General features: G+C 41.1%; 1 protein-coding gene across 3 annotated transcripts; it reads left to right on the forward strand.

The window, feature by feature from the left end:
* Nucleotides 1-149: 149 nt before the first annotated feature.
* On the forward strand, nt 150-21,793 carry araf (A-Raf proto-oncogene, serine/threonine kinase). Of its 3 annotated transcripts, none has more exons than XR_012769907.1 (17): nt 150-245; nt 1,421-1,645; nt 3,908-4,011; nt 5,761-5,863; nt 5,946-6,100; nt 7,454-7,552; nt 7,633-7,777; nt 9,081-9,105; nt 9,212-9,342; nt 9,448-9,650; nt 10,988-11,164; nt 12,677-12,723; nt 13,081-13,199; nt 14,541-14,672; nt 16,698-16,832; nt 16,965-17,227; nt 17,264-21,793. XR_012769907.1 is itself a non-coding variant. In XM_075467122.1 (16 exons), the coding sequence occupies exons 2-16, from the start codon at nt 1,535-1,537 to the stop codon at nt 17,103-17,105; spliced, it is 1,827 nt and encodes a 608-aa protein (XP_075323237.1). In that variant the 5' UTR covers nt 150-245; nt 1,421-1,534; the 3' UTR covers nt 17,106-21,793. The 3 variants fall into 3 exon arrangements, 1 of the variants encoding a protein (XP_075323237.1); XR_012769908.1 differs by having other exon boundaries at nt 16,965-17,181; nt 17,228-21,793; XM_075467122.1 differs by having other exon boundaries at nt 16,965-21,793.
* The last annotated feature ends 156 nt before the right edge of the window (nt 21,794-21,949 follow it).

The raw sequence follows: 21,949 nt of genomic DNA on the forward strand, positions 1-21,949 counted from the left end.
TCTGCCTGCAGCGTTTTATCTTTTTATTTCCGTGAATGTAAATCTTTTGTAACTGATTAATTTCCGCGATAAGGACTGTCTACACCCAACCTATCACACACCCAGCTGGTTATTTGTCCGACGAAAAGGACGCAGAAACGAGAATCAGCCAATGAAGACGCAGCATTATGGAGGTTTTCCGCTTTCCCCGAAATTCTGTGACAGATCCGACTCTAGATTGAGAGAATTCAAAATGGCTGCCACAGGTAAGAGTTTAACTTTTATACTCAAAACTGCTCCAAAAGCGCTGTAACGAAGGCGGGTTCCGGCGTCATTGTTGGAAATAAATGGCGACAACCGGTTTGTGTTGTTTCGAGCTTGTCAGTTGAATGAGTAGCATCAAAGCACTTCATAGTTAAGTAAGCTAGACACAGCGGTAGCAGGATAATCTCCTCTCTCACTCAGCTAGCACGTAGCTAGCTAGCTAGCTAGCTAGCTTGCTACTCGAACTGGGAGGATTTTCCCAAAGCTTTGCTGACTTTGCATCTCAAGTGTTATCGTGTCGGTTGTTATTTATGAAATGTTAAAAAACCCCAAAAACATTTAAAAGTTACTAGATAGTTGGCTAAAGTCAGTTAACTAGCGCCCCAGGAGAAACATGGCCTCCCAAACTCGAAATGTCATATTGCATAGCAGGCAAATCCTAAGCTAAGTAAACGGGCTAACGTCTGCTAGCATTAGCATCATGCGAGTGAATGGTAAGTTTTCTGGGCTGCAACTTTTGACTGCCAACGCTTCCTTTCGGCATTATTTCAGCGTTTTCCTGGCAAATGTTTGATTCTTTTTATTTAGGATTAATAAGTATTTCTTCCGGAAGGTAATTCCAGCTGTATGTATGTGCTTTATATAGATCTTTTGTAGAACTGCAAAGTTACACAAATTGTAAGCTAACGTTAATAACCGGTATGAGCCAATGGTTCGTATCGAAAGACGCATTTTAACCTTTTTCCTTAAGCGATGGAGGTTTTTACAAAATTTTAGTGTGTCTACGACTGTCGAGCTTTTTGCAGGAGATTCGTTGGTTTCGGCATGATTGTATTTAGCAGTATTTTGTTTGTTTTTGTCGTGGTTGTTCTTTTAATCCAACTTTGGATAATTATTAGGTGAGATGTGTAACATGGCAAACTGGTTTTTAGCTTTTTGGTTTACGTGGCGTTACAGCCAATGTATTTTTCTTTATTCTACAGTTAAATGAAATGTTTATAGTGAGTTTATTCATTTATAATCTCAATTATATTTGATTAAATGATTAGTTTAGTTTAATATGTGCAGGCTTTGTGCATTATGATTCAGTTGAAGATGATATTTTTTTGATTGTTGAAGTTCATAGAACACAGGATCTATATTGTGTCTAAACTTGTGCATGTTTGTGCTGTTGCAGGTTCAAAGTAAAGGGCTCATGTGGACCCCACAGTGCATGAAGCTCTCCTGAGGCGTCAGAGTCTAAGTGCTGTGTCCCCCTCCCCCCTTCCCCCAGCTCCTCCTGCCTCTCATCATGTCCTCCACCTCCTCCTCATACTCCTCCTCGGGGGAGACCAGTCCAGAGGATGCACCCCGAGGTGGGGGCACCATCCGAGTCTACCTCCCCAACAAACAGAGGACAGTGGTGAGATTATTGGCTCTGTGCTTATTTAAGTGTGAAAACAGTTGGATGGGCGACAGTTTCTCAGGAAAAAAGTGTGATCACACCAAAGTCGACATCTTTCACAGCAGATCAGTGAGTAAGTTGGTGAACAGGTGGCCTCCCTCCTCTTACTTGAGTCACACATCAGTGTCATGTTAGATTGTCCCGTCGCTGTGTCATCAAGAGACATTGTGGAGAGCATTTATGTTCCTGTGAAATTACCGGGCGTGCCTCCAAGCTTTTCCCTGCTACAGAAGATTTATGCACCCGCAAACACCCTCCGAAAGTACGAATATACCTGCAGATTTCCAGACTTCACCGCACACCTGAACACTGCCGAACAACATAAGCGTTGGAGTGTTTGTCTTAATATCTGCCATGCCTCAAGACTGGCTTAATAGTGTGCCTTCAAGCATTTTAACCCCCAAAGTCAGACTTATTTAACAACTTCAAAAGGATCAGGGCCAACAGACAGAACGGTTCTCTGGTTATATCGTGTTTTATCTGCTTTTTTATAAACAGAAATTACTCTATCTTATTTCTGACCTGGGCCTCTTCAAATCTAGGCTAAAAACCTACTTATTTAGGATGGCTTTTAATACCCAGTAGTATGATAACACTTATATCTTATTTTATCTTATTCGATTTTGTTGTATTTTATTGCTTTCACTGTTCTTTTATTGTTTTTATTTGTTTTTACTTCTTCTTCTCTTTATTTATTACCTGCTGTAAAGCACTTTGGTTACACCGTAAGGATTGTTTGTAAAGGCAAGGCAAGTTTATCTGTACGGCACAATCCAACAACAAGGTGATTCAAAGTGCTTTACATATACTTTAAAACAGTAGAAATAAAAAGCATGATTTAAATTTTAAACAAAAAAGAAAGAAAGAAGAACAATAGATAGAATCGGATAAAATCAGTAGTTAAAGGGCTGTATAAATAAAATACATTTACTTAAAAAGTTGTGTTTAAGAAGAATTGCCAAACAACTCAGTCTTAAGTCCAACAGGAGCGGTCTTTCCTGAAAGAAACTTCTTAAAGGGATAGTTCGCCTCTTTTGACATGAAGCTGTATGACATCCCACACTAGCAATATTATTTATTTATTTATTTTTAAAAAGGGGCTTTTTATGCCTTTATTGTATAGTGGAGAGAGACAGGAAGCAGGGGCAGAGAGAGGGGGGATAACACGCAGCACAGGGCCGTCCGATGCGGGATTCGAACCGGGGCCAGCTGCAGCGAGGACTATAGCCTCTGTACATGGGGCGTAATAGTTGGCCCTCAAGCATTTTTCCCCCCAAAATCAGACCTTTTTAACAGCTTCAAAAGGATTAGGGTCAACAGACAGAACTGTTCTCTGGTTCTATCGAGTTTTATCTGCTTTTTTAAAAACAGAAATTACTTAAAAAGTTGTGTTTAAGCCTTCAGAACAGCTGCCAAATAACTCAAAATATAGGGGGTCTAAGTCCAACAGCAGCGTTTGGCTCCAGGCAGCAGAGTTTCCTGAAAGAAACTACTTAAAGGGATAGTTCGCCTCTTTTGACATGAAGCTGTATGACATCCCATTTTAGCAACATCATTTATGAACATTTTCTTACCCCCTGCTGCGTCCTGTGAGCCGAGTTCCAGTATGATATTGCTAGTATGGGATGTCATACAGCTACATGTCAAAAGAGGCAAACTATCCCTTTAATATCTGTGATGCCTCAAGACAGCTACCCTAACAGGGGTAATAGTGTGCCTTCAAGCATTTCCCTCCCCCAAAATCAGACTTATTTAACAGCTTCAAAAGGATCAGGGCCAACAGACAGAACTGTTCTCTGGTTATATCGTGTTTTATCTGCTTTTTTATAAACAGAAATTACTTAAAAAGTTGTGTTTAAGCTTTCAGAACAGCTGCCAAATAACTCAAAATATCAGTGAAGTCTAAGTCCAGGCAGCAGAGTTTCCTGAAAGAAACTTCTTAAAGTAGCAGATGTGTCTGAAATGGGCCAAAGATCACCTGGATAACTTTGAGTGTAATGAACAGAACTTTGTCATAAAGGAAGACATTGACCCCATACAACTTGTTTTAGCTTTTCATGTGAAACAACTTTATTATTTGAATTAAAAAAGCGTTGGTGCAGTGGACTGAAGCTCTATTTCTTTCTCTCAGCATGGATGATATGAGGTGCCAACATTTTGCTTCTCAGTGTGAACAATGAAAGTCGTGCTTGTTCAATGAAATGTTTTATATTCCGGCAGGTGAATGTTCGTCAGGGACAGACGGTGTACGAGAGTCTCGATAAAGCGCTCAAAGTGAGAGGCTTAAGCCAAGACTGCTGTGCTGTGTTTCGCCTCCTGGAAGGGTAAGAGCTCCCGTTATGGATTGTATTTCTCATGGTCCACATAAGACCAAAATGTGTGTAAAGACAGAATGTGAGGATCTGCTATTTTCAATACTGGTCAAATTCAAGAACTTCAATAAAAAATAAAAGAGACTTAGGAAATGTTTAAAACATATGTAACCCATATGTAACCTAAAAAACAAACATTCACCTATCCATGGGGGAAAAACGAGTTTAGGAAACTTAGCGCTACATGTTTCCTCAAGTTAGATGTTGAGTTTCTGCTGAAATGTGCGTTTGTTTTGGTTGACACAGAAGACACATAATGTAGCAAAAATGAGGCGTACGCGGGGGGATAAAAATAATGAGGCGTAGAATACCAAAGAGGTAAGAAGAGAAGTAACCAGCTCATTGTAGCCTAATGTAGCGGAGTAAGAGGACAGCTTCTGCTGCACACATCTACTCAAGTAAAAGTAAAAGTATAGGGATTTAAAACTACTCCTAGAAGTATAATGTTTTCAAGTAAATGTAACTCGTTACTACCCACCTCTGGTCCCAACTTTGTAAGATGCGTCACATTTAGGATGAGCTCATGTTTTCACGTCACAGTAAAATGTCTCAAATAGAATATTTGTTTATGAGATTTCATTCAGATACAGACGGCTTTGGTTCTATAATGTCAGTCGCTTATAAGAAACAAAAACCCCAGAACAAGCCAACATATAAATATTATGTGGTAGTTTAACGGCCAAAGAATCACAAGTTTAAAAAGATGATTAGAAATCCTCACATTCTGCTTTTATTTACATTCACACAGCATCCCAACTGGTTTGTAGAATTGTTCTGTTGCATTCAACGTGGATAAAAACATTTCTGGTCGGGAACGGGAAAGAAAAAGACCAGTGAAACCATGGAAATGACTTTTGTAACATTTGATTTTTAAGGCGAGACACTACAGGTGAATAGGGTAATATTTTAAAATAATAGATATCACCATGAAACTTCCTCAGTTGATTACTTATACAAGTATGAAACAAAAAATGTATTACAAGTTTTAGAAATTTGTATGTTTAATGATGCAAATTGGGCATTATCTCATTAAATATACGCACATTTGCATATATTTCCGGAAGATAGATCTGAACATATGATAAAGCCAGGTGCAAAATTCTTTTCTCATTTTGTTTACACACAAAATTAAAAGAAAATTACAGATGGATTTCAGGATATCTGCTTTCATTTCCTAGGAAATCAAAATATACCGTCCATAGCCTAAAAAACATCAATTTTCGCCATATTATTTTATTATGTCACATTAATCAGGCCAGGAATTATTTATCAACAAATCCTTCTGTAAATATCTTCAGAACACTGCTAAGTGTATAACTGGAAAGTTTGGTGTTAGTAGGTGCTCCATAGGCTGAGATATTGATACTGGAAAAATACAAAAAACTGATTTTGAGAAAACAGCATTTAGAGATTTAAATAGGGGAATTTAGTTTGGTGAATTTGGGCGAAACGTACTGCAGTGATTTAAACAAAAAGTGATGAAATAAACAGTTTAATTTATGTTTTGAAATAACACATCTTGAAGGAGTAGACTGGCCCAAAATCTAAAAATTGACCACTGCATGAAAAATCACTGTTTTTGCCCGCCGTGTCTCGCGTTAAGAGAAAATAAAGGAGAAACGATGACGACAGTCATTCACTTTTATGTAGCAGAACAAAATGGAGTCGATCTGGAAACTAAATCTGCTTTTTCCTCTTTAGTCGTAAGAGACTGACAGACTGGACCACGGACATCACTCCTCTGGTGGGAGAGGAGCTGCTGGTCGAGGTCCTGGATGACATTCCTCTCACCATGCACAACTACGTAAGTAACCGCGGAGAAGAAACCCCAGCTCAGATTCTCCATGTTCAGAAGTAACGCAGCGTTTATCTTTGGTTTCCTGCAGGTACGGAAAACCTTTTTCAAGCTGGCTTACTGTGATTTCTGCCACAAGTTTCTCTTTAACGGCTTCAGATGTCAGACATGCGGCTACAAGTTTCACCAGCACTGCAGCAGCAAGGTGCCCACGGTGTGCGTGGACATGGATACGGTGAGCAAACGGTGAGTCGGTCCGTTTTACGCCATCTTTGGCTCGTTTAGTCCAACTTTTTCCCATCAAAATACTGAACTTTCTCTGCTGTTTGTTCGCTCGTGGCTCTTAAAACATTCAAACATGTGGAAACATCTGACACGAAGGCACTCTCAGCTAAAGGCTCGTCTCATGGTTCTCCGTTAGATCCGTACAGAGTTGGTGTTGGTCTCTCCTCCAGTTGGCAGCAGGGTTTTAGATGATTTTTGCAAATGTTCCGGGTTGAACAAGAGTCACCTTTACGTTAAAAAAGAAAAAACTAAAGGTTAAATGGGAAATGGACATCGGCTGCACTGCAAAAAGCCAGCTTTCAAAAACAAGAAGAAAAAGTACAAAAATTAGGTGTATTTTGCTTGAAAGAAGCAAAATTATCTGCCAATGGAACAAGGAAATGTGGCTTTTCAACATTTTTCAAAACAAGTAAAAATATCTAATCTCAATTAACCCACAAATACCTTAGAATTAGTGTATTTTAACTAATAACAAGTACATTTTTCTTGATTCTAATTAAATACACGTGGCCTATTTTTTCAATATATTGAAAAATATTCTTGAATTAAGTAAATGATGTAAGTAAATAATGGCTCTAGCATTATCTTGACATAGTGGAATGCACTAGGCCTTATATTTCTTGAAACCAGCTTGGAAACTGTTGATATTCTAGCTTCAAGCATGTACTTACTCAAAACAGGTCATAACATCTCAGGAACAAGCTGTAATATCTTATTTAGATAATTAAGGACAGAAACACTTCAAACAATGAAACCGTCTAACATAAAAACTGCTTACTAAGAAGAACTATCTTATCGGACAAAAAATAAGCATATATCCCTTTGATCTAAGATATTTCTTTTTACTTAGATTTCACTTTTTGCAGTGTATGCTTTCGAGGACTCTGACTGGAAGCTGATTTACGATAGCTCTCAAGTCTTTCTCCTGTAATAGCCGGCACAAAGTTTTACAGTTTAACCTTTATACTCGGGGTTTTCCTGACACAAAATAAGTAGTAGCTATTCAGAGTATTGTCCTAGATGTAAGACGGAAAAAGGGACTCTTCTACGCATGTTCTGGATCAGTTTTGCCAATCAATGTGAGGGACAAAGTTCGCTTAATCAGACTGGCAAAATGTCAAAAGAGGCGAACTATCCCTTTAAGGGCAGTCATAAAGACTTACGGGAAGATGGCGCTGAATTCTGTGTTTTACCAGTGAAGCGAGGACCTCACGTTTTTCTGTGAGAGCTTCGGGGAACTTTTATATTAAAAGGAACAAAGTTAAACACCGTAATCTCGTCTCATAATCTTTCGATCTTTTTGTTTCGGTGAAGGTTTGATTCCAATACCTGCGCAGATGATTTCCCACAGATCCTCTTGCCAGGAAGTTCCCCGTCACAGAGCAACCTCGCCTTAACCCCGGAGCCTGCTGGGTGAGCCTCGCGCGGTGCATTCAGACGAACAGGTTCAGCAGATCACACAGAAACTGACCGCTTTGTCTCCTCTCTCTCAGAGTGGACCTCCTGTCCCCGCCCTCCACCTTCCACTTTCCCCTCACGGGCGGAGACGGCCAGTCTCTGCAGAGGCATCGCTCCACCTCCACCCCCAACGTGCACATGGTCAGCACGGTGGACGCTGCCAGCGTCAGCATCATCGAGGTCAGTGTTGGTGGCGTGTTTCACCGCCCACTCTCCTGTGTATAGATGGATGGATTTATTAAAGACTCGTAGTCCAGATCACATAGAAAAACAATCGATTATAAAAGTACATTAAAAAGAACATTAATTAAAAAATAGGAGGCAATCATACCAATGTTTCCAATATACAGAAGTATATCTTACTGCAGTATATTTAATGTTAGTCAACAGTAGGATAATTCTATTATTGGACTCATTTAGTCGGCAAATAAATGTAAACATAAGCTTCCTTAATTAAAACAGCCATCAAAGAGCTGACATTCGCAGACACAAACAGTTCACTGGCACTGCTCCATCTGGGCTTCTTTAACTAAAGTCTTAATGCATCATTATAAGCCACCTTCCATCTCTGAAGGCGGGCTTTTTTTTATAATGGCACCATAAGTGTGCCGTATACAGTGAGCTACAATATGATCTAAACCAGTTCAGTTTAACTTCATCAGAGCAATATCCAAAATTCCCAACTGGAACATTAGCTTGAGCATATTATGGAAAAAAAAAGTGGAAAAAAATATGAATATATGATGTTTTCAGGTCCTTTTAAAAGGGGACAAAAATGTCCCTTTTCAGAAATTAAGGAGTTTTTTTTCTACACAAAGAAAAATTGCATTGTGTATGATGTGTGTTTGAAATTGGAAAAAAAAAAGTCAAAAATGCACAACTGGACCAAATATGACGAGTATCACTATCTACAGTGTGAAATTAGAGGAGAAAGTACACCCCAAGTGGAGAAAAATGTCCCCCATCAGGGATTAGGGTTAGGCAACTTCTGAAGACCGGCTGAACTTGGACTAAAAACCACTAAGTCATCAGCATACATCAAGTGCTTTATAACTGTATCTCCAACCATACGGCCGGTTTTACACAGATTTAACTGCTTAGAAAGCTCATTCAGGTAAAAATTGGACTATACAGGGAGAGGACGCCTCCTTGTTCCTATGTATGAATCTATAAAAGAAGATGTGAGACAGGCCTCAACTCTGACAATGTTTAAATCCAGGCTGAAAACAGTTCTTTTTAGCTGTGCATATGACACCTGAAAGTATTTTATCTGCACTTTTCACTTTTAAATTAATTAATTAATGATTATTTTTTATTTTTATTAGTATTATTATTTATTTTTATTATTTTTTATTTATTTTTAATGATTTTATTGCTTTCTTGTGTAGCTGTGAAGCACTTTGAATTGCCTTGTGTATGAATTGTGCTCTAAAAAAAAATTGCCTTGCCTAAAACTAATAATTCTGTTGCTCTTCCCCTCCAGGAAGCACTGAAATTCAACACAATAGGTACAGTTCTTCTGCCTTTTTCATTCAGAGCATCGTACCCTACGATTTATTTATTACTCTACTTTTGACTGGTCTCTGGTTTTTCTGCCGTCTCTCGTCTCCACAGGTCCTGAGCCCTCACCGAAACCCTCCACCAGCCCACCCTCCTCTCTGGGCTCTCCTGGGAGGAAGCCACCAAAGTCTCCTTCTGAGCACAAAGAACGCAAACCCTCTTCATCCGACGATAAAAAGAAAGTGGTGGGTAGTACAAACGGAGACCGAGCGAAGCGATTAGCTCACCAGTTTAAAAAAAAAAAAAAAAAAAAAAAAACAGCATTTTTTTAACGAGTCGTGTTCCTTCAGCACCGAGGAGGCTATCGAGACTCCAGTTACTACTGGGAGGTCCACTCTCGAGAAGTCACCATCCAGAAGAGGATAGGTACCGGCTCCTTTGGAACCGTCTTCAAGGGCAAGTGGCACGGAGACGTGGCCATCAAGATCCTGAAAGTCAAAGAGCCGACGCCGGAGCAGCTGCAGGCCTTCAAAAACGAGATGCAGGTCTTACGGTGAGCGGAGCGCGTTTAATTCCCCCCAACTTTAGCTCTCATTTCACAGCTGCAGTCGATGTTTTTTATCCTCTCCTCCTCAGTAGTCTTTCACCCATCGGTGAGCAGTAAAATATCATGTCGCATAAGTCTTAAAGGGATAGTTCGCCTCTTTGACATGAAGCTGTATGACATCCCATATCAGCAACATCATTTATGAACATCTTCTTACCCCCTGCTGCGTCCTGTGAGCCGAGTTCCAGCCTCGTTTTGGTGTTGATGAAAGTAGTCCGGCTAGTTGGCTGGGGTTTAAAAAATAAAGCGTCTTGCTTCTCAAAACAATATGCGTTCAACAGAGTAATACATTTGCATCACAAAATGGTTCTCCAGGAAAAAGTCAGACCTCACAATCTCTTGGCCCTATTTTCTCTCCCTTCGTATCACTGCCTGGGTTAGGGACTGTTGCTTGTTTTTAAATTCATTTAAATCATTTTATTTGTTTCTCTTTATGTTCTTTTATGTATTTTTAATGAAAATGCAAACATGAAACGGGGCGACGTGTGCTCTGAAATTGATAGAGATCCACTTGCTCGTATAATTAGTTTGGTCGGTTTTCTTTACCTGGAGCGTCTCAGCTTTCCTTCGTGTCTGAGCCGGCGGAGAGACGGGATAAAAGCACATCTGTGCACATCTGTCCACTGTCAGCACCTTTATCACAGCCACATCGTACCTGTTCATCATGTAAATGGGATGTTTTGTTGTGCTTTATGCTTGAACTCAACTTTAAAGGTGCTGTTTGAATGATGAATGCTGTCATTTAAGGAGATAAAAGTCTGGCTTTTCTACTGTTCGATCCACTAAAGTGATTATTTATCAGCCAAAGGAAACATTTAGATGGGCCGACAGCCTGATGGACTGCGTTTACTTTCTGAAAATAGAGTTATTTGATGAATCTTTTTGTACATTTCTCAGCTTTTAGTTTAACAGACCTCGAATAGCATAGCTACTTCTGCTTTGTTTCAGCCACAAAAGCTAACTTAGTATAACCGGTAACGTTTAATTAACTACTTTCACCAAATGGAGACATTTTTAAATTCAGGTTAAAAACATTTCTTTTCTCATGTGTCTATGCATGAAATCTGCACGCTATCTTTGAATTTATCTGTTTTTAAATTCATTTAAATTGTTTTATTTGTTTCTCTTTATATTCTTTTACGTATTTTTAATGCTTCTTCCACTCCCTGCTGCAATGCTTTTATTTTATGTGAAGCACTTTGAATTGTTTTGTACATGAAATGTGCTACAAATAAAGTTGATTTGATTTTTGGTTAAAACTCGCTGCTTCTCATTCTCTGTAGAAAAACCCGCCACGTCAACATCCTGCTGTTCATGGGCTACATGACGAAGCCCAACTTCGCCATCATCACGCAGTGGTGTGAAGGCAGCAGCTTGTACCGCCATCTGCATGTGTCGGAAACCAAGTTTGACACCATGCGCCGCATCGATGTGGCCAGACAGACGGCGCAGGGCATGGAGTAAGACCTGCTGACTTACTCTGAAGCTTTTTTTTACTTTTCTGTGTGCTCGAAGCACTTATTGTGAGAAGGCTTTAAGGCATTCTCACTATTAAGTTCCTGTTTCTCTTTATTATTCCGCCAGTTTTTGGCACCTAACTACTCCTGCATACTTTCAGCTATTTCTACAATTTTGGTATCAAACGTTCAGCTCTTTCAGCAGATTCCTGCTATCATTTTTGGTGTTTTTAACTTTTACACTTTTTAAGATATTCAACTTTTATTCAAATTTTCCCGTCGTTCAAATGAATGGAAACTGCTTTCAGCTCTTCCAAATCATCCCCCTCTTTCCAACCTAACTACTTCTGCATGCTTTCAGCTAGAGACACCATTCAGACTTTAAATGGGTCACAAGACATTCAGCTATTACCAACTGTTTCTGCTTTTTCAAATCTTCAGCCAATTTTGAAATATGACGGTTTCAAAAACATGAACATTTTGCTCCTTCTTGGTTTTTATGAATGAGCACACAGTTGAGTGCGTGCTGATAAGTTTAAAACTTTTCATACAGTTTAACTTGGAGAAACAAATTATACCTTAAAATGTAGGAAAAAATGTCCTCTTTCAGCCAATGTAACTACTAAAGAGCTCACATTTACAGAATTTCAGCTATGAGCCTTGAACCGAGATTCTCAAATCTCTGACTAACTCCAATGTTAAGTTTGGTAGTACACACAAAAATCACAAAATTCCTTCAACCAATACCTCAGCCACAGTTTTTACTGCTAAAATTTTCACTATTTTCAGCTTTTTTAGCATGGTCAGCTATCCCCATTCAGCTCATAAGCATTCTCACTGCTGTTTGGCAGGAACAGCTCTTTCTAGTTATTCTTAAAGGTTTCAGTACGTGTGTGTTTTTCAGAAGTTTTAGAATATAATCAGGCGGTTAGACCACTAATGATGCTGTCTCACTGCAGCGGTGGGAATAAAGCCCATTTATTTATTTTTTCTCATCTGTTTTTTATTGTTTTGTTTGTTTGTTTTAAACATAACACATCTGTTCATTTGTATACAATATTAAATATTACTCAAAACCCCTTATTCCCCATATAATGAAATCATATATACATACATAGTCACATTCATACATTCTTGTACACCTAAATACACAAGGGTAGGGAATATATATATATATATATATATATATATATTAAATGTTATACATGCATATAACATTTAATTAAATGGGTACACTAGCACACTGGAGCTGATTAACACATCTTAGCTGGAAGTATTGGGGTGAGCAGGGATAAACTGAGAATAAAGAATTTATCTGTAATCGGTTGTCGAGATGAATAAGATTTCCACGGCATGTGAGAGCAGATAGGATTGTGAAAACGAGCCCTTATTGTGAAGAAAGACCCCCAACGTGTCCGAGGAAAGGTCCCCCACACATTCAAAAACTTTTTGTATGAATTATTGGATTGAGTAGCGGATCTTCTATTGTATTTATTTTTGTGTCTTTTCTTGCAGTTACCTTCATGCGAAGAATATAATTCACCGAGACCTGAAGTCTAACAGTATCCTTCGGGTGGAAGCTTTTAGGTGTTAGTTTCTGAAGCTGAGACAGTCTAACCAATGACCACATGTTCTGCAGCTATTTACGGCTCAACCAGAAGCAAGAACTGATGCCACTTTTATAGTTCTTTGAATAGTAATGTTCTTTATGTTGTCCTGTTCGAGTTTAAGACCGTAAGCTAAAAACGGGGTCATGATTTGCCCCGTTTTGACATTTTGTGTCAGTTTTGTTTGTAAAGAGGAAAGAAAACCTTCGTCCTCTTTGTCTCAGAACTTTCTGCTTGATTTATTTATTTATTTTTCTGGTAACTGATGCCAGAATGACTCTGTTGTGACATTTTTCTGAGCTCTGCTGTCAGATATTTTTCTCCACGAGGGCTGGACCGTAAAGATCGGCGACTTCGGCTTGGCCACGGTGAAGTCTCGATGGAGCGGCTCCCAGCAGGTGGAACAGCCCAGCGGATCCATTCTGTGGATGGTGAGCATGTTTCAGACCCCCCCAGTTCGTTTACTTTTTAGTCTGAATTCCACAGAAATGCAAACATGAAACGGGGTGACGTGTGCTCGGAAATTGATAGAAATCCACTTGCTCGTATAATTAGTTTGCCCAAGTTTGTTTTTTTTTTTTATTATTATATCTAGCGTCTCAGCTTTCCTTTGTGTCTGAGCCAACAAGATAAAAGCACATCTGTCAGCATCCTTGAAAATTAAGCAGCTTTTGTGTGTGTTTTAACAGAAATTGGTGTTTACCTCATATACACTGGTATTTAAAGGGTTACATTTTTTAATTGAATTGAAAACTTGGTAAAATTTGGGCTAAAAAGTTCAAATTGGCATCTAAAGGGTTAATTTTTTTGAAAATAATTGGAAACTTGATAGTTATGATCAGAACTGAAGTGGAAGAAAAGATTTCTGAAAAAAATATTAACATGTGGTATTTTGGGGATCATTTTAGAAGGGGACAAAAATGTCCCTTTTCAGAAATTAAGGAGTTTTTTTTTTTTTTTTTTTTTTTTTTAAATTAGGCATAACAAAAAAAATTAAAAATCCCTAAAAAGATCAATGTTGTTGCTAATCATTGACATATCCCAGACCATAATTATCCCTACTCAATAATTCCACTTTGCATTCCATATTTTGAAGATACTGGCACCTAAAGGCTTAAAATTTGGGCTAAAAAGTTCAAATTGGCATCTAAAGGGTCAATTTTTTGGAAAATAATTGAAAACTTGGTAGTTATCATCAGAACTGAAGTGAAATAAAAGATTTATGGGGAAAAAAATATTAATATATGATGTTTTTAGGTTGTTTTAAAATGGGACAAAAATGTCCCTTTTCAGAAATTAAGGAGTTTTTTTTCTACACAATGAAAAATTGCATTGTGTATGATGAGTATCACTATTTCCAGTGTGAAATTAGAGGAGAAAGTACAGCCCAAGTGGAGAAAAATGTCCCCTATCAGGGATTAGGGTTAAAGGTTCTGTTTGAATGATGAATGCTGTCATTTAAGGAGATAAAAGTCTGGCTTTGCTTGGCTTTTCTACTGTTCGATCCACTAAAGTGATTATTTATCAGGCAAAGGAAACATTTAGATGGGCCGACAGCCTGATGGACTGCGTTTACTTTCTGAAAATAGAGTTCTTTGATGAATCTTTTGTCCAGCTTTTAGTTTGACTCAACGTTGTAGTTTTTCCGCATAAAAAAACTAATCACAAAACGAGGTGGAGCAGACCTCGAATAGCATAGCTACTTCTGCTTTGTTTAAGTCACGTTAACGTTTAATTAACTACCCATTTTTATTGTTTTTTTCCCCCTTAAGGCTCCCGAGGTGATCCGAATGCAGGACACCAACCCGTACACGTTCCAGTCTGATGTGTATGGATACGGCGTGGTGCTTTTTGAGCTGATGTCAGGAACCCTGCCTTACTCCAATATCAACAACAGAGACCAGGTTTGATGCCCCCATTTCCTTTATTTAACAGGAAATAGGTTTGCATCTGACTCCCAGAGGCACGATTACGGGGATTTTGATGATATACGGGCTCCAAAATGAGGCGAGATGCAGGTTAACTTTGGGTAACCATGTGATGTCAGTAACAGATGAGATAAGCTTATTTTATGTCTGTTATTGTTTGTCGGATAAGCCAGTAGAAGTTAAAGTGCGACTGGTTTAAGTGGTAAATTGAACTTAACTTTTAATTAACTTTTGATTGGAAGTTGAGATATTTGACCCCCAGCTGCTCCACATGTCCTGAGGCAACACACTGAACCCTGAAATGCTGATCAGAGAAAAGAAATACAGGATTTATGCACTATTCTGCCAAAAGTATTGGTTCATATGCCTTTACACACATATGAACTTCGGTAACATCCCATTCTGAATCCAGAGGGTTAAATAATCCAACCAGCACGCCGCCCGGACTGTTTAGTGAGTGTGACCACAACAAACAGCAACAGCTTCAGCAGCCTCCAAAGAGCGTCCGATTCTCTCGCCGCCGGGGTTGACTGCATCCGAGTGGAAGTACTTTTGATTCTATGAGAGGGCAAACAAGACGACTGACAAGACCTACGCGGTTTTGGTTAAGTTATCCTATTCATATTCCAGACTGAATAAGTTTCCATTAAATAAATTTGATGGAAGTACATATCTTGTTTACTTGAATTAATGAACTTATTAAATCCAGGGCTTGACTGTTTTCAGTGTTTTCCGCTAATAGAGGGGACTCTCGTCCAATTAGAGCTTTCCCTGGTCTAAGTTAAATAGTGTATTGTAAATGTTTATAGAACAGTCATAAAATAAAATATTTTGTGTATCTGGCCTGCCCCAAACAAGCATGCTGAAGCATTCAGAGTTCCTTTCACTGGAACTAAGGGGCCGAGCCCAGCTCCTGAACCACAACCCCACACCATGATCCCCCCTCCACCAAACTTTACACTTCGGCACAATGCAGCCAGACGAGCACCGTTGCCCTGGCAACCACCAAACCCAGACTCCTCCATCAGAGAAGCCTGATTGGTCCCTCCAGAGTACGCGTCTCCGCCGCTCTGGAGTCCGGTGGCGGCGTGCTTTACACCGCTGCATCCGACGCTTTGCATCGCACTTGGTGACGTGTGGTTTGGATGCAGTTGCCATGGAAACCCATGAAGGTATCAATATGGCACAAAACAGTTAAAGTGAACAAATAATTCTGTCTGTGTAAAACAAACCGTAAGAAATAGTTTTCAGGGGGAAAACAACAGAATTTATGAACCAAACATGTTTATTCTTGTTTGGCTTGAATTGTTTGAGGCGTGGACTTCACAGATGAAAGAGGGAACCTGACTGATGAGGACTGTTTTGGAAGAGTTGATCGATCGGATTTGATCCTTTGACATAAACTCCTCTGATAATCGTTTCCTTTAGTTTGGTCGACAGGCTCCTTCAGGCAGATTTGTTGTGCTGCCATCTTCTTTCTTTCTGTGATGATGGATTTAAAGGTGCTGCTTGGGATTTTCTAACTCTCTGAGTTTCTAACTGTGACCTGTTTGGAAAAGCTCCTCAAACTTCATGTGACGATACAAACAGTTTGTTTTGCTGCATTTTCTTTAAAGTCCATGTTTCTCTTTCGCAGATGTCTTATGTTATGATATGATTTTGTGGTCCATATCGTCTTAAAACCCATTTTTATTCCCTGGCTTTTAACCCAGCATGAGACTCTGTTTCTGTTATTGTTTTTACATTGTTTTTATGTTTTATGCCTTATATTTCGTGTTGTTATTCATGTACAGCACTTTGTTTCAGCCACGGCTGTTTTAAAGGGCTTTATAAATAAAGTTGAGCCCTTTTCTGAGGTCATGTGACAATTTGGTCCACCTGTATGTAACTAATTATGTCCCTGCTGAAGGTTATTCATCATATTTATCACAAAGAACAGGATAAATGCCCCTTTTGCTGTGTGTGTTGTTGTAACTGTCACTCGTGTGTTTTCTTTCCCAGATAATCTTCATGGTTGGCCGCGGTTACTTGTCTCCAGATCTCGCTAAACTGTACAGTACCTCACCCAAGTCGATGAAAAGGCTCATCATCGACTGCCTGAAGTTCAAACGTGATGAGAGGCCCCTGTTTCCACAGGTGAGACATGAGCTCAGGCTCAGCAGGGTTACAGCTCACCTTCTGTTCCGTGTCTGACTGTCGTCCTTCTCAGTTCTCCTTCAGTGTGGTACAGCTGATAACGGTTTATTGTACGTTACTGTCCTTTAACAGATCCTGGTAGCCATTGAGCAGGTGCAAGATCTGCTGCCAAAAATTGAGCGAAGTCGCTCAGAGCCATCGCTCCATCGGGCCGTCCACGCTGAAGACCTGAACCCTCTGCTGTTCCACACCACCAGGCTGATGCCGCTGTAAGCCCCCTGCAGCTCTGCCAGAGGGGCTGTCACCGTGTCCAGAACCGCTGCATCCCCACAGCTGGCTGTGACAGCAGGCCACAGCTGGCTGTAACAGCAGGCCACAGCTGGCTGTAACAGCAGGCCACAGCTGGCTGAAACAGCTGGCTGTAACAGCAGGCCACGCCCCCAAACTCACTCCCCACCCCGCAGAGATGCTGGACTCAGAAACTGTAGAGTTAACGGTAACAGCTTAGTCTGAATGTGAGCCGCGTTTTCCTTTAGACAAGCGACAAAGACCTGCCGGCAGGGAACCAGCTGTAAACATCTGTACACCTGTAAACATCTGGCCTGCTCAGCTGTAAACAGCTGTAAATATCTGACCTTATCAGCTGTAAACATCTGGCTTGCTCAGATGTAAACAGCTGTAAACACCTGGCCTGCTCGGATGTAAACAGCTGTAAACACATGACCTGCTCAGATGTAAACAGCTGTAAACATCTGACCTTATCAGCTGTAAACATCTGGCCAGCTCAGATGTAAATAGCTGTAAACACCTGACCTGCTCGGATGTAAACAGCTGTAAACACCTGGCCTGCTCGGATGTAAACAGCTGTAAACACCTGGCCTGCTCGGATGTAAACAGCTGTAAACACCTGGCCTGCTCGGATGTAAACAGCTGTAAACACCTGGCCTGCTCAGATGTAAACAGCTGTAAACACCTGGCCTGCTCGGATGTAAACAGCTGTAAACACCTGACCTGCTCAAGTTTAAACAGCTGTAAACATCTGACCTTATCAGCTGTAAACACCTGGCCTGCTCGGATGTAAACAGCTGTAAACACCTGGCCTGCTCGGATGTAAACAGCTGTAAACACCTGGCCTGCTCGGATGTAAACAGCTGTAAACACCTGACCTGCTCAAGTTTAAACAGCTGTAAACATCTGACCTTATCAGCTGTGAACATCTGGCCTGCTCAGATGTAAACGGCTGTAAACATCTGGCCTGCTCAGATGTAAACAGCTGTAAACACCTGACCTGCTCAGTTGTAAACAGCTGTAAACACCTGACCTGCTCAGGTGTAAACAGCTGTAAACACCTGGCCTGCTCAGATGTAAACAGCTGTAAACATCTGACCTTATCAGCTGTAAACTGCTGTAAACATCTGGCCTGCCCAGCTGCAAACAGCTGTAAACATCTGATCTTATCAGCTGTAAACATCTGGCCTGCTCAGCTGCAAACAGCTGTAAACATCTGATCTGCTCAGATGTAACAGCTGTAAACATCTGACCTTATCAGCTGTGAACATCTGGCCTGCTCAGCTGTAAACAGCTGTAAACATCTGGCCTGCTCAGATATAAACAGCTGTAAACATCTGGCCTGCTCAGCTGTAAACAGCTGTAAACATCTGATCTTATCAGCTGTAAACATCTGGCCTGCTCAGCTGCAAACAGCTGTAAACATCTGATCTGCTCAGATGTAACAGCTGTAAACATCTGACCTTATCAGCTGTAAACATCTGGCCTGCTCAGCTGCAAACAGCTGTAAACATCTGACCTTATCAGCTGTAAACATCTGACCTTATCAGCTGTGAACATCTGGCCTGCTCAGCTGTAAACAGCTGTAAACATCTGGCCTGCTCAGCTGTAAACATCTGGCCTGCTCAGATGTAAACATCTGGCCTGCTCAGATGTAAACAGCTGTAAACATCTGGCCTGCTCAGCTGTAAACATCTGGTCTTCTGGGAGGTGTTTGGATTGTTTGGAGGAAAATCTGAAAGTTTTTCTTACCTCTGCAGATGTTTTGTCAGCATTTTCAGCCGTAGAGTCGGGCGGGTGAGGCTGGGGCTGCTGGTCACCTGATCAACCAGTTTACTGTGGGCAGTCATGTGACTTTTACAGTGTGACGCAACGTTAGATTATTTGGAAGGAATAGGAACATGAGTCCCTGTTTTAGTTTGTTTTACATGATAGGAACCTCCAGTATAAATCAGTATTTCCTACTTTTGGAAACATTTCCACATCCCAGGAACATAAAGAGGCATGTGAGCTAAAGCTCCAGCTCTGAGGCAGAGAATGATAACAACTCCTCACACCGGACTGTACAGAGAGGGGAAAAAGAAAGAAAACACAATATTCACCTTATTAAATATGTTTCCAAACAAAAACATCAAACCTTTTTTCTTTCTTATGTTAAGGGGCTCAGATCTCAGCGGGTTAGCTCTCGGTTTAGCTTCTGGGGACCAAGTTTCCGGTGATGATGCAGTGAAGCGACGTCGCTGTTGGACTCTGTTTGTCTGCAGATCCACTTCCAACCACTTGTGTAGTACCACACTGCTGTTTGAGGGCCAGAGGAAGGCCTTTGGTCCTCTGTGTCGTCCTGAACTTATTGATCAGGATTGATTTTACTTAATAAAGACACTGATAGTTGATCGAACTTTGGGTCCAAAGCCACTGAATCTGGGACCAACAGTTTTACAGCGTAGAAACGAGGATCATTCAGATATCGAGCATTTCTAAACCAAAATCTTAAGATTTTTCTTTACTTTTCTTTCTTGATGCTGCGTCTGTAAGCTCGTCAGGCGGCACCGAACGACCACGAGAGCGTTAGCAGCGTTAGCAGTGTTAGCAGCGTTAGCAGCGTTAGCGGTGCAGCGTCGGTCTCTGGTTGAGTCTCGTGTTCCTGCTAACGCTGCTCGGTGGGATCGGTTCTCCTATCGCGATAGCGCTGAGCAGTCGGCGCCGTTCTTTTCAGTCGGAGAACATCGGTTTGTGCGTGTTGCATCGCTGTAATGCGGCGTGGAAGCAGCCTTTCCCTGCGTCTGTGCTGAGCTCATTGGTCTCTGCACTGAGGAACATGTTCACGTTGCACAGTGGGAGCTCCTCGCTGCACCGCTAACTCGTTACCGACGCATTATATTTTGGTTTCATCCCTTTTTTTTTGTTTTTATACTCATGTTGAACCATGATCATTTCCATAAAACACAACCTTGTTGTTGTTTCTTCTTCATGTCGTAAATCCACGTAGTGCAGGATCTGCTCGCAGTAAAACTGGCCGTCTGGTGACCTCACGGCGGCAGCTGAAGCCTGAGGGAACCTCGGGTATCAGAGAGTTGTTGCCTGTGTTTTTTTTCGGGGGGGCAGGTTGAGTGCTTTGATGGATTAACTGGTGGCTCATTCTCCTCATCGACCCCCCAGAGTTGAGCATCTCAGCCCTTCTGCTGCCATCAGTAATATTTCACTCTCTTCTCTGGTCTCGGTTTCTATAGAAACGAACACCACGACAGTACCTGTTCATTAAAGCGATATATAAGCCATAGTTGTTGCATCATGCAGAACCTTTAGCCTCTCTCTCTCGGTTTCTGGCCCCTGAAACTCACCAACGAAAGGAGCTTTTCTGCCCTCTGGTTTGGTTTTTGGTTTCTTGATTATAGCCGCCAAGTGAAGTGGAATTGTCCTGTTCCCACGGTGGGAAACTGCCCCCTTCTTCTGTATCTGTTAGCATCTAATAATGAGTCTTAAAGGTGTTTAGTGCGACACTGAAGCGCAGCCGCAGCGGCTGTGGGTGTGAGGCTTCGTGGTGTTTGCTGCTCTGGCTGTTTCTCTTGTATACTGTAGGTGTGACTGATCACCAGCAGCAGCCGCCCACAAGCTGGCTGCAGTTTGGTGTTTTAATATTGTGAATCTAGGGGCTGGGTACCCTAACTCTTCTTAGACATTCCAGCTCGAGCCGTGGATGGTGGGTGGGGGGGGATTTGGGAAGACTGTCCTTCTCGTATTTATTGATGTCTGCAGATGAGCTGGTCTGCCGCAGTGGCTCTACTTTAGGATGTTTACCGGTAAATGTTTCGGGTCTTTTTGAAGCTTTGGTGCCGCCGCCGCCGGGCGCTTTGAGGCACGGTACCGTCTGCCTTCTTCTTCTGGCACAGCAGGGGGCATTTGTTCCGGCGTTTCTTTTCCGGCATCCACAACACAAACTAGTCGTTTTGCTCAGAGGGTTTCACTACAGAAAGCACGTTTAATGGAAACACTCGAGCCTGTTCGGAGGCTGCTGAATGAAATCTGGCACGTTAACCAGCTGCTTTTTAACCATAGCAACAATAACCGTGTGACTTTGTTTTTGTTTCTTTTAAACTTTAGCCACACGATCTGGATTGCTTTACCATGTCTGACCAGGTTTTTGGGGTTTTTTTGCTGTAAGAAGGGACTCGCTGTCGCGTTTTATGGGCTCAGTTTGGCAGCCGTGTTGGTCCGGTTTAACGTAGAAGAGGGAACAAGTGCCGCAGCTCCAGGAAACTCCGGCTCAGACGGACCCGGGAGGACGCCGCGCTGCGTCCGACAACCAAACTGTACGCAGCGGTTTGCTTCACGGAGGAAAAGGAAAGAGGGCTGTATCAGAGTAGTTTCTTTATTTTTGTCTTTTCATATCTGTAGGGGAGTTAAGATGCTTTTGTCTATAGTTTTTTTTTTCTGTGGTGTCAGGGGTGTTCAGTTTGCAATAAATGGTATATTCTGCTGTGTACAGTTACATTTTTTTTTTTTTTTAATTACAAAAAAAATTCTACCCGTTTCTATTTTTTTGTGTGTGATGGCTTCAAAAAGAACAAAATAATTTTAAAGTGTAAAGGAAATCTTAGTATTTTTTTAGCTTAAAGATATTGATGCAAGATTTTCTTCTTGAATTAAATAAATTCTTATCTGTTTACTCCTTGTTTCCCTCTTCCTGTGTGATCTGTTTGCGTTGCTGCTCTGTGCCTCTTTCAGGTTTTTAAAAAAAGGGTCAAAAGAGGAAGTGGTTGTTGTTTTAAGGCCCCGCCGCAGATCAGCAAGCTGCACGCCGCTGACAGGAAGCGGAGGTCAGCTGACGA

The sequence above is a fragment of the Odontesthes bonariensis genome, chromosome 6 (genome assembly GCF_027942865.1).
Source record: "Odontesthes bonariensis isolate fOdoBon6 chromosome 6, fOdoBon6.hap1, whole genome shotgun sequence".
NCBI lineage: Eukaryota > Metazoa > Chordata > Actinopteri > Atheriniformes > Atherinopsidae > Odontesthes > Odontesthes bonariensis.